The sequence below is a fragment of the Netta rufina genome (assembly GCF_964035555.1).
Source record: "Netta rufina genome assembly, chromosome: Z".
Taxonomy (NCBI): Eukaryota; Metazoa; Chordata; class Aves; order Anseriformes; family Anatidae; genus Netta; species Netta rufina.
The window spans coordinates 7,391,514-7,405,865 of NC_140126.1; the positions used below are offsets into that span (position 1 = coordinate 7,391,514).

Consider the following 14,352-nt stretch of genomic DNA (forward strand, 5'->3'; position numbering starts at 1 on the left):
GCAAATCACTGTTAGCATGTGCTGAAAGATTCACTGGAATGCCAGGGAACTGCATCCTGAAGCCATGTATAATTAACTTTTGACAAAATTTATTTTTATATTCAAGCTTTGCTGAGCCACAAACTTACAAAAAATTACCAGAACTCGAAACATCACACATAGCAGAATGAAAAGTATTTCTAAAGCCAGAAGAATGCTCAGATGCCCACTCAAGTTTGCACTCAAACGCTACCATGTCAGCAGCACCGAGCATTCCTGATTTATTTGCTTTTCTCTTCCTCCCCTCAAAATGGCACCTCGGCACATGGAACAGAAAACCACATAGAAATCACTAACAAGGAAACAAAACTTGTCACATTAAAGAGTTGCTTGAGAGTGGGGATTGTTATAAGCATAGACTTAAAGCAGGTCAGAAATAACATGCAGGCATGAAGTGAACACCAACATCAGGTAGATTATAGTGTGAGGCTGTAGGAGTGTAAAAAAATGCACAATCAAATCACCAAACCAGAGATCACATTTGAGCCATCCAAAGGTTTAAGAGATTTATTATAATTGCCACAAAAAAAAGAGGGGTGGGGTGGGGAGGGGAAGAATCAAAAGAAAAAAGTAGAGAAAGAAAGGCTTCAATTGAATCCACCTGCTTTCTCATGCTTGAAAACCAGCCTGTAAGCTCTTTAGAGTTGTGAACATAATTTTATTCTGCATTTGTACAATACAACAGAGGCCCAGAACATTGATGAAGCTTCAGAGAGCCGCTACATTACAAATAAATAACAATAATCCACTTAATCTCTCCTTAATGCAGCCCCAAAGGGAATGCAGGCAAGATTATCAACCAACGGCATTTATTCAGCAGACCTTCAGATAGAGTTTGCAGCCAAAAATTCATATCACTCCCCCAGAAGGTGCCCGTTTGCTCCAACAGAGCAAATAAAACCTTGAAGAACTGGATGATAAGCTGTTAAAGAAGTTTAGTTACAAAAGGAGGAGAGAGGAGAGCGTGTTACCACGTAAGCACTGCGAGAGACGTTCCCATCAGTTCCAACAAAAGCAATGGAAGCGGGTGGAAAACAATCCGACAGCAGGGAGAAAAACAAAGACTGTGATCACCACATAGCTCGGAGGACATGAGAGTTCCTGCTCCCCATGCCACTGCTCTGCTACAGTGCAGGAACAGAGAGGGCAGATGCTGCAGAAGATGACATCCCCGTTTCAGCTCATCAACCACTTTTCACAAGAAAGAGGGCTTCGTTTGATCGCCCCGTCCTGTCCGTATCGGGCTGGAGGAGAACATGACAGATGCAAGCGGGCATCAAGGGAGAGGTTAAGAACATCATCAAAGCCACACTTACAGCGACCAGTGATTCAGGAGACACATTCACCCCCTTCACATCATCTTCTTCTGGCTCTTCTTTTTCTTTATTGTCAGTGCAAGAGACAGAGTCTTGGACTGAGCAAGTGCTAAGCAAATCTGGCAAACTGGTAGATGGGTACTTCAGAAAATCCCCTTCGGCAGATTCCTACCCGAGAGACAACAAAACCATGTTATACCACATGCAGAAACCCACTGGAGTCACGGTGGTGCTGCCCCATTTCACCTGCCCCATGAGAGCTCCCTGATAATCCTCCCCTCCGTACATATCTCTGTGTGCTTGAGCTTTAATGGTCCAGTTATAAAAAGCAGTCCCAGTCTTAAGGAACAGATATAGTAAACAGAGACTAAAACATTTAGATTTTATACAGGAGAATTTAAAATAAATGCTACCACAGCAAGCCTGCTCCTCCCCAGTTTGTTAAACATAATGGCAAGCAGATCCAGAGTTTGCAGACTCATTACTCATTTCATTACATCCAAAATCACATTCTGCACTTCCCTGTGGATGCTTCCTTCACAAGTATACCTACATATATGCTTAAGGAAAATGAATCGACTACACTTCTTAGGAGAACACAATGAAGACCAATCCACCAAACCTCTATGAACCCAGCCCCAACACTTCAGGAGCTGTTCCCATGCTTTGGCAGATTTTCTGGGAGGTAAACAAGTGTCAGATGAAAGCAGTGGTGAGACAGACCCTCATTTTATTGCTTTCAAAGCAAATCCTGTGTTTGGAGTGCTCAGCAGGCCAAATTGCAGGGCTGCTTTCCTGTACCAACAAATAACACCCAAAGGGATCTTCTGGGGAACACTTCACCTATTTACACCTTTTTACACAAAGTTTTACGCTGTAAGCTTGTTCACAGTGATTATTTTGATGCAGCCATTCCATAAGCAAGCAAATAATTTTAAGGAGAATTTTATGCAGGCTGCCGCCTTGCGTTTTGGCAGAGAGTCCAATTGTCTAAATGAAATACAAAATGTACCTATTTCAGTTCAAATTGTGTTGTTTCCAGAATCAACACTGGTGGGGCTACTACCACACTGGGAGCCTGGAGAGGTCTTGAATTAAATTCACTGTCTAACTGAAACATCAGAGAAGCTACAGGCTCCTCACTTTGAACATGGAAGGACAGAGCCTCTTCTTGAGGAACATAAGCAGAAGAAGCTTCCCAGGAAGCCGTAATTGCATCCAGACATTAAGCTCATGCCAACCCTCATCAGGTTGGCTGGGACAATGTGAAGAGGAAGCTTAAAAAAAAATCTGTAATAAAAAAAAAAATAATCCATACACAGTGGCCTGCTGACATAGCATGTTCCCACCTGGAAATACATGCTCAAGAGCGGTCCCTGCCACTACCTCAGAGGCCCTGCTGGCCCCACACCTGCAGGCAGATCCTTCTGAGACCCCAAGCACTTTTGGGAGCCTGTCTCAACCCAAGCAGGGGAGCAGCAGGCTATGGTATGGGGGAGCGAGCAACTGGAGTGGACAGGACTTTCTTAAACCAAGTGAAAATATTGTGTAAGGTCCCCTTGATCTCTCCTGTGTTGAAAGCAAAACTGAGAGCCCTGCTGATAAATGAGTTCCACTCTTATTCCCCTGAAATTTCATGCTACTTTATCTGCAAGAGCTTCACTCCAAGATATTAACAAGGACAAAATAAGGAATTCAAGCCAAGAGATCATCGTCAGGAGACCTCTGGCACACAGATACGACAAGAGATAAGAGGCTCCACAGGCAGGCATCTGACAAGGCTGAGAACAGCCTGCTTTATTTAGCAGGCTACGTATATTTTAAGAAAATGTTTTTTTTTGGCCAAAACTTCAGTAACGTCTGCATGACTAAATACAGCCTCATTTGCACACTGAATGACAGTGGCAATACAAGCAAATCACTAAGCTGGTCTATCCCCTGCTGATTTGCCTCATATTTATGGCAGCTACTGATAGTATTCCCAGTAGCTGTGCATTAAACTTAGGGGAGCAACAGCGTGCATGTGCCTGCATTTCAAAAAAAAAATACGCCCTTTCTGTGCACAAACCCTTGAGGACAGGGACTCGGGGGACACCATGGAAAGGACTTAGCATGTGCTGACCGTACCTTGCTAGCAACCACCAGCTGGACCAGGCCAGCAGCTGAGCGAAGGAGAGCCACAGCGTCCTGGTGGGACAGCCCCACCAGCGACTGCCCATTGATCATCAGGAGCTCGTCACCCACCGTCAGCCTGCCGTCCCTGTGGAAACACAGCAGGAATGAGGAGCTGTAGTGTGGTCCTGCCACAGCATCAAGCCTTGGTGGCATGCGGAGGCATGAATAAAATGTGACCCAGCTGACGCTAAAGTAGCATTGATCAGTGCAGTGCTATTTGCCCAGAAAGGGGGTTCAGGAAAGGCCCCCAGGACATCACTGTTATAACCAGAGCCATTTCACTCTGTTTGTCTGGCTGAGCCCCTTAGACCCTTCTCCACAGAGGAGTAGTAGCAGTGAGCCCCATCTCCCCACATCATGGAGGGCAGGGCTGGGGGTGAGCACTCTGTGGTGCAGAGCACACCCTCACCCGCCACTGATCCCATGGGGAAGACCCATCATCCAAAAAGGGACCTGGTCCAAAAAGGGACCTAGGAAAAAAGCCCACAAGCCATCAGGCTCCTTGGGTTATTCTCTATCAGCAAGAGAATCTGTCTTTACCTTGGACTAAAAATGCCGGGAGGGGCCTCAGCAACCAACCACAAAAATAAGCTTTTAAGCTAAAAATTCCATATCCTCACCCTTATAGAGTGATGCAGGTCTCTACTATGGGAGAGCAAACCCCCTGCTCCCAGCTCCTGACTCTGGCTAACAGCGATGGCCACAGATGCTCTAGGGCACACACACCAAGGGCACCACCACCGCCTCACCTGTGTGCCGAGCCGCCTTCCTCCACGTGGGTGACGATGATGCTGTGGGGGGACCGCTTCGACCCTCTGCCTCCTGTTATCTGGATCCCCAGCCCGTCAGTCCCCTTCAGGATGTGCATCTTCCATATGCGGCAACCTTCTCGCTGAGAGAAAATGGGCAGAGAGTCCTTGAATTTGGATTTGGACAGTGAGAGAGGGCTGGGAGGGTACAGGAGGAAGCGATTTTACAGCTGTGCTGCCCATCACCACACTTTGCTTTGGTATCTGTTGTCCAAGTGAAGGAGGCAGAAAGGAGGAGGCAGCACAGAGCAGGTGCAGTATGGAGAGGTTTCCTTGCAAGGCCGTTTGCAGTTTTTCTGAGCTACGCAGAGATACAGCTGTCTACGTCCCGATCTTTCCTGCAGCAACCAGCAGCCTTGAACCCCTTCGCCAAAACTCAAGGACTTGCAGCAGCTGGGCAAATGGGTGGCAGAGCAGCAAGAGGCTGTGCAAGGGGCACCTTGATAACAAGGCAGCACGGCTGCCACTGAAGCAGGAACCAGACTTGCATTACACAGCAGTGTTTCCCTCTCCAGAGGGACTTGCAGTGTTTGAGACACAGAGAAGAAAATGCCAGCCTCATTTTATCTGCTGCTGATCAAGTATTTCTTATTTGACAGCTGTTGTCCAGACTGTAAATAATAACTTACCCACCACAGAGAATAACTTTTCAATATAAGCAAGGTAATAAGTAATGTTTAGGACAGCTTTATTTTTTCAAAATAATTATAAATCCAAAAAAAAATTTTACAATCTCTGGAGCAATACAAAATGCAAAACAAGAACCTAGTTCCAATGTGTCCTACTTGAAGGACTGGGCACAAGGAAACACCGAAGTGGCAGGTATCAGCAGAACAAGAAAGGAAAGAGAAACAAAATAGCAAGATACACAAGCAATTGTCAGGACTCTCTCAGGGAGAGGAGAAAGAAATCAGGACAACAGAATTACAGGAAACCCTAGGAAGCCTGCAAGGCACCAAAATGCACAATTCAGAGGCGATTTGAGGCTGCTTGCTGAAGTCACTCAGCACCGGGTCATCTATTTCTGCCTGGGTCTGTGCTGCACACAAGCAACGTTCCTGCAGCGCACAAACGCCCAAGTAGTGAAAACGATTAAAATTTCATGCCAAACTGTGAAGAGCATGTAGAAATTGCTGCTTGTTTCTGAGAAGTGGAACTGCTAAATATATCAGCGAACCTAAGGATCGTGGCAACAACTTGCAGATTTCAGGCCAATGCTCTTTATCAGAGCCTGTATTAAGCGAAGAAAATGTGCTTTTTTTAACCTGACCAGCGGGGCCCAGTGCTGAAACTTTATAATGAAATGCAACATTTGTTTCTCAGACCCAGGAAAAATGGTATCTACACCAGTATCTAAGAACAAAGTGAAAAATGAGAGATGAATGTTACACGGTACCTGGACCACAGGTACAAGGAACAGGAAAAACCAACCCAGTGTCTTCAGAGGTAAGCCAAAAGTTTGATCCTGGAAATATATATACACCTGTGGGTAATTTGTTAACCTGACAGTCATGCACATGAGCAATATCTCAACAGGTTTAACTGGGATGCTGAACACACTGATAAAAGCCTGGTCTCCTGTTGAGTAACAGGGCATGTCAGGACAGCGAATACCTTGAGATAAATTAAGAGTGATACATGAGACACCATGTTAAATGCAGGGGCAAGAGTCAATTGCATTTACCTACTGAAAAAAACAGCTAAGCTACAGCACGACAATGCTCCAGAGAGATTTTATTGCTATAAAGTGCCTTGCACCCATAATGAAAATAGCATAACACAAATGTCATATCTCTTCCTCCCTGAAACAAGCCCCAGCTGTTATGATGGCATCTATTCTCCCAACAAGATACTACTCTAAGTGTCCAGTTGTTAAATCCTGTTCAGAAGCATACCCTCTGATAAAGTTTAACAACGCAGTCATAACATTGTTTTCAATGATTTGCAAAGGCATTTTGGAATGCCAGTTATGCAAAGGCTCATGCCATGCAGCACCCAGCCTGCATTCCTTGTCACTTCTCACTATCACACATTTAAAAAAAAATAAATCTGAAATTTATTCTTCACTGTCCTGTCTGCAAATACTCATTTACATAGCAAAGCACTTCACAGCAGCAAATGGTGAGACTCCACCACTCTTAACACAAGCACTGTATTATTCCCTTCAAAATCCCATTGAAATCAAAAGCACCTGCATTCAGTCTGAGTGTGGACCTTGGAGCATGGCAGAGCACACACTGAAGACAACCCCACACATACTGAAATACATATTTCCATTATTAGCTTTAAAGTGACATGGCTGCAGTTTTCTGTTTAAGAAAACCAAATCTTGGGTTGCTTCTGGTCAGCTGTGGGCTTTTCACTGTGATAAACAATTCAGTGGTAACTGGAAATCAGTGCCCCTTGTGAAACATCTGTAACTACATATTTAACCATGGCAGGGCAGCTATAAAAGCCCCCCACCAATGCCCACATACCTTTCAGCTACATCACACTGAGCTTTTAACAGCCAAGTATTAGAAGGCAGATGTCCCAGCCTTTGGTTGAGGCTTCGTGGAGAAAGGAGGTGTTCAGCAGAGCCCCCTTTCCCTCCCCTGTACAGGTGCTCTTTGGCATGGGATGCTTTGCAGCCATCTGGGAAACACTGATGTTTTCAACGAGCATCTTCTGTGATTCCATAACAGAGAAGTGTTATTACCACTCAAGGCCATGTCCAAGGATTTTTAAATGCATTTAAACTTGACTTGAAAAACAGCTTTCTTGGAGCTTTGCAGGTTCAACAGCACAAACCATAAGTGCTTTAAATAAAAGAAAATAAAAAAGTAGAATGATGCATTTTATGTCTTCAATTTTGATTTTTTTTTTTCAAGGGATCATATTTTCAGGCTTTTCTTCCAAACAAGAAGACTACATGCTCACTTAATCTTTAAATGAAAGCTAGGATTCTGGTGTATTCACTCAGCTCCAGACACTTGCAATGCCCAAGGGAAACTCAAAGCACAGTTAGATTTGGCATTCATGGGCCTGATGTCACTGTCCTCGGAGCCTGCCCAGAGGAGGACAGCGACTTTAACTGCTGAACGATCTCCTATGTTGGGCTGCACAACACTGCGAGCTGCCAGCTTCATATACCCATTAACATCTGAACTTCTCCATCCTTCTCAGAAGACTTCTCATAGTTTCACTTGCAGATGACTCGGCACAGTCCCCACAGCTTCGCTCACTGATGACACAATCAGCCTGCACACACGCACCCAGGGCTCCCTGTGCGGGAGCATCTCATGCCCAAAGCACAGGGACACACTGCTGTGGGTCCAGCCGGGTGTTTCAAACTGTAGACATCCTCAGCAAGGGCAGACCATAGCCCGCTCTCGCTGTTCATAAGAATAAGAGTGACGTCAGGTCACAGTAATGAGGCTTGGCACTTGAGAAGCTAAGTGGAAAGGTCTCATTTGATAAGGTGGGCTGGCGGCCCGAAACATCACACAGTTCACCTGAGACTTGGCCAAGAGACACACTCAAAAACATACACGCTTGCTTTGAGAACATCAAAGGAATGAGAAGGCGAAAATTCCTTTCGACTTTTGCTCCCCATCTGCTGAAAGCAAACTGTGCTCAGATCCATCCCATAGACTTTGTTCATAAACCCAGAGCAGCAGAGCTGCCTGCACAAAGGGATCCCCCTCTCTGGGAGGGCTGCATGGACCCCATGGACACTCGCCAGAGGGGGCCTCAGAGAAGATGAGACCAGAGCATCACAGACCTATGTTTTTAACTTCTTGCTCTCCAGTGAACACTCCTACAGCAGGAAGAAATACAAACAGCCAAGCCGGAGAGGCTGCAGTTTGGCTAATGGCTATTTTTCATTCTCCACAGTTACATCACTCATAGGTGACTCAACTTTCCTCCCAACTTGGCTCCTGCGAGCAGGCAGCACCTCCGACCAGATTTTTCCACTTGCAGATGATCAAAGCACACCAGTTACAAATAATTAATTTTATTATTATTTTTTTTTAAGACAGTATGAATATTCTACTCGGATTAATCGGGTGCGAAAAAAAAATAATAAATAGGTTGCCTTATGTAACAGACCGCAAACAAGAACAGAGAATAGGGCTGGCAGCTTCAAGTTGGTCCCCACAGGCTGTCCTTCTCCACCATGAAGCTGCTGCACATCAGGCAGCAGCCGCTGCGTGGAGCGAGCCCACATCTGGAATAAACTAGCGTGCCACAGATCAGAGGGGATACGCGCTGCCAGCGCGATGTGGTGAAGCTCGCGTTACGCCTGCTCCGAGTGCATGCCATCAAACGCTCAGTTTCATAAGTGCGTCATTAATAAAACAAAAAGGAACATTTCCCCCACTCCCCCCCACCCCGAGTGTAAAATAAATAAATAAATGGAAATGTGTCAGAACTGCTTTTCCTTCCCGCCTTTCACCAGCTAATTGCAGGGGAGTTTAAAGGGGTTTGACTGATTTTGACTGTGTGGTGTTCAACAAGCTGCAAATCTGTGTATACAAAGGAAAGATTGCTTTGAAATGTTATATTAAAGAAAAGCTTGGAAGGAGCAAGGTGTAAACAAATAGAAAACAGAAATGCAGTAAGTAGTTAAAAAGCCAGGCAGCAAAATGGAAAATGGAAAATAGTTGTCTACAAAAAGCACTTTCTGTCACAGCAGCAGTTCAGCTGAATTTCACGTAAGTGATGGTTTTTAACCCAAAATTGGGCTGAGCCCCACTGAGATCACTGATAATGATGTGCCACCATGAATCATGACCAGGAGGGCTTTGTTGCCTGCAGCACAGGGACCTCATGGGTCTTCACCAGCAGCAGAAGCAAACAGCTACCTCCTCACCTTGGAACCTTGACATGTTGGAGAAGGTCAGAAGATTCACAACTTAAAAAGAAGCGACCACATTAGGTTAGACAGGAGCTGCCAGTCAACACACCCATCAGGCGCAGCTGAAAACCAGCAGTATTTCCCATGCAGAAACACTCAGACCAGTGTATAAGCTTTGCCTTCAAGCACAGCAGCCTCCTCTATGTGGCCAGGGAGCGATAGTGGGGTGGAAATACCAGCAACAGCACTCCCCAGCATCCCTCAGCGACGCAGAATAAATGAAAAGCACTTCTCCCAGCTGCCTGCCATCACATGCTGCCTCCTCCCACCAGCCCTGCTCCCCACCGGACACATGGGAGATGCAGATCAGTGGCTGGTGAATTAACCTTCATGATCACATGCCAGGTGATTAGCTCAAACACGTCAATCTCAAGATGCAGTCAAAAGCCATCACTCTTCACATCACAGATACATTAATGTGAATGACTCATAATCACAAAATCATGCCAAAATCTGATTTTTGCAGATTCTTAACAAAGCAATTATTTCATTAGTGGATAACAAGTATGTTTTTCATTTGGTATATTACCAGGATGTTTTTAAGGCCGATCTGACAGCAGGAATCATGCTTTCATCTGCTGCCTTGGGTTCTGTTTTCACTGCTCTACAAGCAAGCTAACCAATTCCAAAACGAATCAGAAGTGGGGAAAAGAAAAAGCACCTGAGTTCTTTTATCACTAAGTTATCCCAATATGAGAGTTCTTTGCCCATCCCTACTGCCTGTGAAAATGTCTTAGCACCTGAGTCAGTGAAGCCTTTGGCTTCCACCTCCAGTTGACGCAAGCTACTCAGTGCCTCTGGGCATCTCCAAACCACTTGAAAGCAGAGAAAGGAAAAGCAAAACTAGTAGCCCTCAGTATGATTTGCACAGTGTTGACCATGTGAACTTTCCATGTCCACCAAACAGCTAAGAGCCAAGAGTGCAGACACAACTGTGATTCCACTCAAGCGTCCACTGCCGATTTAACAAGCCCTCTTGGTTGGACAAAGAGCCACCAGATGCCTGGCATCCTTCTACTGAAACATGAGTGCTTTCCCCATGGAAAAAGAAGTGTCCTAGGGGACAAAGCCTGGGGAACAGTGAAAAGAGAAAACATACCTTCCCCCAAATGCAAAGACATACATGCAATTAAAATACTCAGAATAGGCATCACAGATGAGGGGATGAAAACTCCAGGACTTTAAGCAGAACGACCCCCAGGGACCCATCTCCAGAGATGGGTTGTTGACATCATTTCCTTGGCAAGGGCTTTAAACATTTTATCAGCCATTGCATGCACCTGAACTCCATAATCACCCCTTACAAAAATCTGCTGGAGTCATTTGTCATCCTGAGCCATCACCATCTGGATTGCACCTCTCTGGGCTGCTCCCCTCCCTCCACTCACCTCTTGCCATCAATGAGAGCTTCACTGCAAGATCAGCCAAAGGATTTCTCAGCTATCCCGGGCCCTGGGGGGCTTCAACACAGCAAATCCCCCTGGGGAGCTCTGGATTTTAAAGGTTACAACCTATTTACATTTACTCAAGGATTTCACTAGCTCTCATTCTGATGCTGGGCTATTGGGAAATGGCTGGTTAGTTGGTTTGGAACATTGCAGAAAAAAACCTTGCTGACTGCAGCAGATTAAAGCCTATCCTGCAGTAAGTCACCATGTCAGTAAAGCCGGGTCTCTCGCAGGGACTATTCTTACAACTGCCAGTCAGGAATCCTTTGGGTTTGCTCTGTGTTTTCAGCACCCTGAGTCAAAAATTAAGCGTAAGTAGTTCTATAATCATGACTTACATCTGAAACACTGCAGCACTAAACAAACGGCATACTCTATTTTTAGGCACATCCACTTGGTTTCGAAAATTCACACGTAATGATTAAAAAATCAAATAGTGTGAACTTATGTTCAGCTAAAGCCATTCCTTTGCATTCCAGTTGTGGATCCGCTCTATTGTTAATGCCAGATTCAAAATGAAAAAACATTTTTTGCATGGGTGGGAAATGCTTTATACCTGCGCTCTCAGTTATGGCTTGTTGTAGCAGAGCACGCCCTGTGCATCTCTGCTGCCTTTGTGGGTAGTTCATTTCTAACTGTGAGGATCCCTTCTCAAGATGAGGCATTAAAACTATGTCATTACAACTTCTCCATAACCATACTATCCCTACACAACCATGCCCGAAGCCTTTGGAAAATTCAATTCAAGCAGAGAATGAAAGAACAGATCCCTACTTAAAATTAAAATCTACAGCTACCACAGCTGCAGCTAATGCTTAAATCACAGCAAAGAAAGGCAAAACCTTCAGTCAGTTGATAAAACTTGGCAGCAAGTGCAACTTATCCCAGGAAATTGTGATGACAGTTGTTACAGCAAGGTGGAGCATAACTGGGAGCATAAAAAACAAACAAACAAACAAAAAAAAAAAAACAAAAAAAAACCTGTAGTATCAGTATTAGTTACACTAAAGCATTTCCTAAAACTCCAAGTGAAATCAAGGCCAAGTTTTGTCAGTGCTGCACAGCTACAATTAAAAGACAGCCCTTGTCCCTGAGAGACTTTACAACCCAAAACAGGCAAGAGAGAAGGAAGACATGCTTATCACAGTGCAAATTAAAACTTCAAGACAGTAGATAGCCCCAGGATTCATGTTAATGACAGATGGAGGCAAACACACAGGATAAAAAAGATGTTAAGAACAGAAACAGGTTCTCAGGAAGGCCTTTGCATGTCTAAAGGTGTCTACAATGAAAACTGAAAATGGAGTTATTTATGTCTAAAACATGCATCATACGATAGTGCCATAAAAGCCTTGATGAAATAATAATCATTGCTTAGGTTGCCAAAAAAAAAAAAAAAAGATGCAAAGTAACTCAGCTTCAGTAGTTCAGAGGAGCTGTAACTACATACCCTTGGAAGTTTCCTGCTCACAGCAAGGTCTGCATTTTGGTACAGCAAATGCATGAGTTAGTTTTTTTTTTTTTCTATTATGTTTGAAAAAACAGTAAAATCCTTAAAGTAAGCACATTATGTCAAGTCTCATGTTTTGATTCCTGTAACGTGCCATTAGCCTTACTCTTCTGCTTCGCAGGACAAGGAACGTTTTCCATTAGCCAAAATGCAAGGCAAGGCTGGCATTTACCAATGCTAATTGGTAAATATTGCTATAGAAAGTCTGTCAGCCTTCCCTAACTGCAAAGCAAAGTGCAATTCAAAAGCATTCAACCTTTCCCGAGACAAGCCATCTTAATAAGCAAGCAGTAATGGGACTGAACAAAGATGACTTTCGGATGAAGTGGAACCACGCACAGTTTGGCTGACGTGATGCGAAAGCAAGTGCTCCTTGGCAAAGATCTAACCGGTCTTTTACGTGCACACATGCACCCACGTGCACCTGTGCACACAGTCATGATCCTGGGGAGAGTTGTGGTCTACGTGAGATAGGCCCAACCGGTCTATAAGGCAGCAAAATTGCTTACGCGTGCTGCTCCAGCAGCTGGAACTCACCGCTGAATTATTTGGGTTAACAACACTGAGACTTTTTCATCCGAGATGTCCAAGCACCACAAGGCATTAATATACCCCCTGCCTTTTTTTAGACAGCTGGTAAGCTGGCTTCACAAAAACACAGAACATGTTTTATGGGGCCAGCAAATGCTGACTCCTTTCCACGGTGGACACATGCCCCACCACAGCCCATGCCATGGCTCCACCACCAACCACGCGTTTCTTCCAGCAAAGGAATACCAAGGCGTGGAGCCCCAGCCCCTCTCACCTGCCTGCCTTTCCTGTTAAAGCACTTTTGTCCTACCCAATCCTCTTCACGTAGTTTCTGATGGCAACTGCTGAACCTGTATTTTAGTCCCTTACAAAGGGCAGAAGCCTAAACTGAAGCAAGAGAATTCAAGGGGTTTCTGGAGGAGTCTCTCTTATTCTTTTAAGTGTTTAAGGACTTTTCAAAGCATCCTGTTGGGGCAAGAGGAAGCAAAAGTGGCCAGTATGCTCTCTAAGCTTCTTCTGGTTCATTGATGAAAGCCTCTCCCACCTCACCAGGTAGACCTGAATCATTTCAAGCCACCTTTGAAAACCACGCTTACCCCACAGCACCTGTAACAACCCTCGGGTCCCACCTCTGGTCCCCACCTGATAACCTCTCACCACTCCTCAGGGACTGAATGTCTGAGAAAGCAGCCCACACCTCTTCCAAAAATACTGTGATAGAGAAACAGAGAACAAAAAAATACAGATTCTGTCTGCCCAGTAAACATGATGAAACCACAAAACCGATATCTTGTGAGGAAACCTCATGGTTTCCTCTTCTTTATCGTTTTCCAGCTGACTCCAGCAGCCCCTCCCCTACTCGTCTTACATCCTTGCTCTTATAATTACCAGCCTAGAAAACACCCCCCTCTTTCAAGCCACTGAATAAAAGAAGCAAACTTTGATTTCTGCATTTAAGCTCCCAGATCTTCCCAGGATGTGATGGGTCATTACTCCTGCTCTGAGATTGCCTGTTTTTAAATCACCGTGCACAACTCCCACTGCAGCCTGCCAGGGTCCTTTCCAAGGTCAGGTCTGGTTTCCAGGCCTCCAAGATCTTCCTGCCAGGCAGATACAGCCTTGTTACTTTGAATCTGCAAATTTTCAGGGGCATTTAGGTTCATCCTAAAAATACTGCAGCTTAACTTAACCACCTGTAAACATTAAATACTGACTGTTAATTGACAGGTACAATATTTATTGAGGTTACAAACCGGCAAACAGTCTAGCAGATTTGTTTATACATCGCAACAGCAATGCCAAGTGCACAGGAGAGACAGACCAAGATCTGGGAGATGAAAGCAAGCCTGAAAGGGACTGACACATGCACACGAACCAGTAGCGCAGGAATCTCCTGGCAGGTTCATCTGACAAACAGTTTTCATCTCAGCTCTCGTTTTACAATTCAGCCCTGCTGTTATTAGCAGCACACAGTGACAAAATAAGAGAAAAAACACTGAGCTCGTGGGAGAGGAGGCACACTGAAAGCAAACAACACCCAAGATATGAGGCTGCCTCAGAAGCACTCCTGGCACAACTACTCCTAGGCAGCAGCCATGAGCTGGCCCGTAGGTTCAGCAGAGCA

The 14,352-nt window shown here is 45.0% G+C and overlaps 1 protein-coding gene across 1 annotated transcript in view; it reads right to left on the reverse strand.

Moving 5' to 3' along the window:
• The window catches only part of PDZD2 (PDZ domain containing 2), a gene marked incomplete at both ends in the record, with an annotated part of 133,474 nt that overhangs the window by 47,027 nt on the left and 72,095 nt on the right, over nt 1-14,352 (reverse strand). The window contains 3 exons of the mRNA XM_084305802.1: nt 1,356-1,523; nt 3,483-3,615; nt 4,280-4,422. Coding sequence (XP_084161928.1) covers nt 1,356-1,523; nt 3,483-3,615; nt 4,280-4,422 — 444 coding nt within the window. The remainder of the gene's footprint in view (nt 1-1,355; nt 1,524-3,482; nt 3,616-4,279; nt 4,423-14,352) is intronic.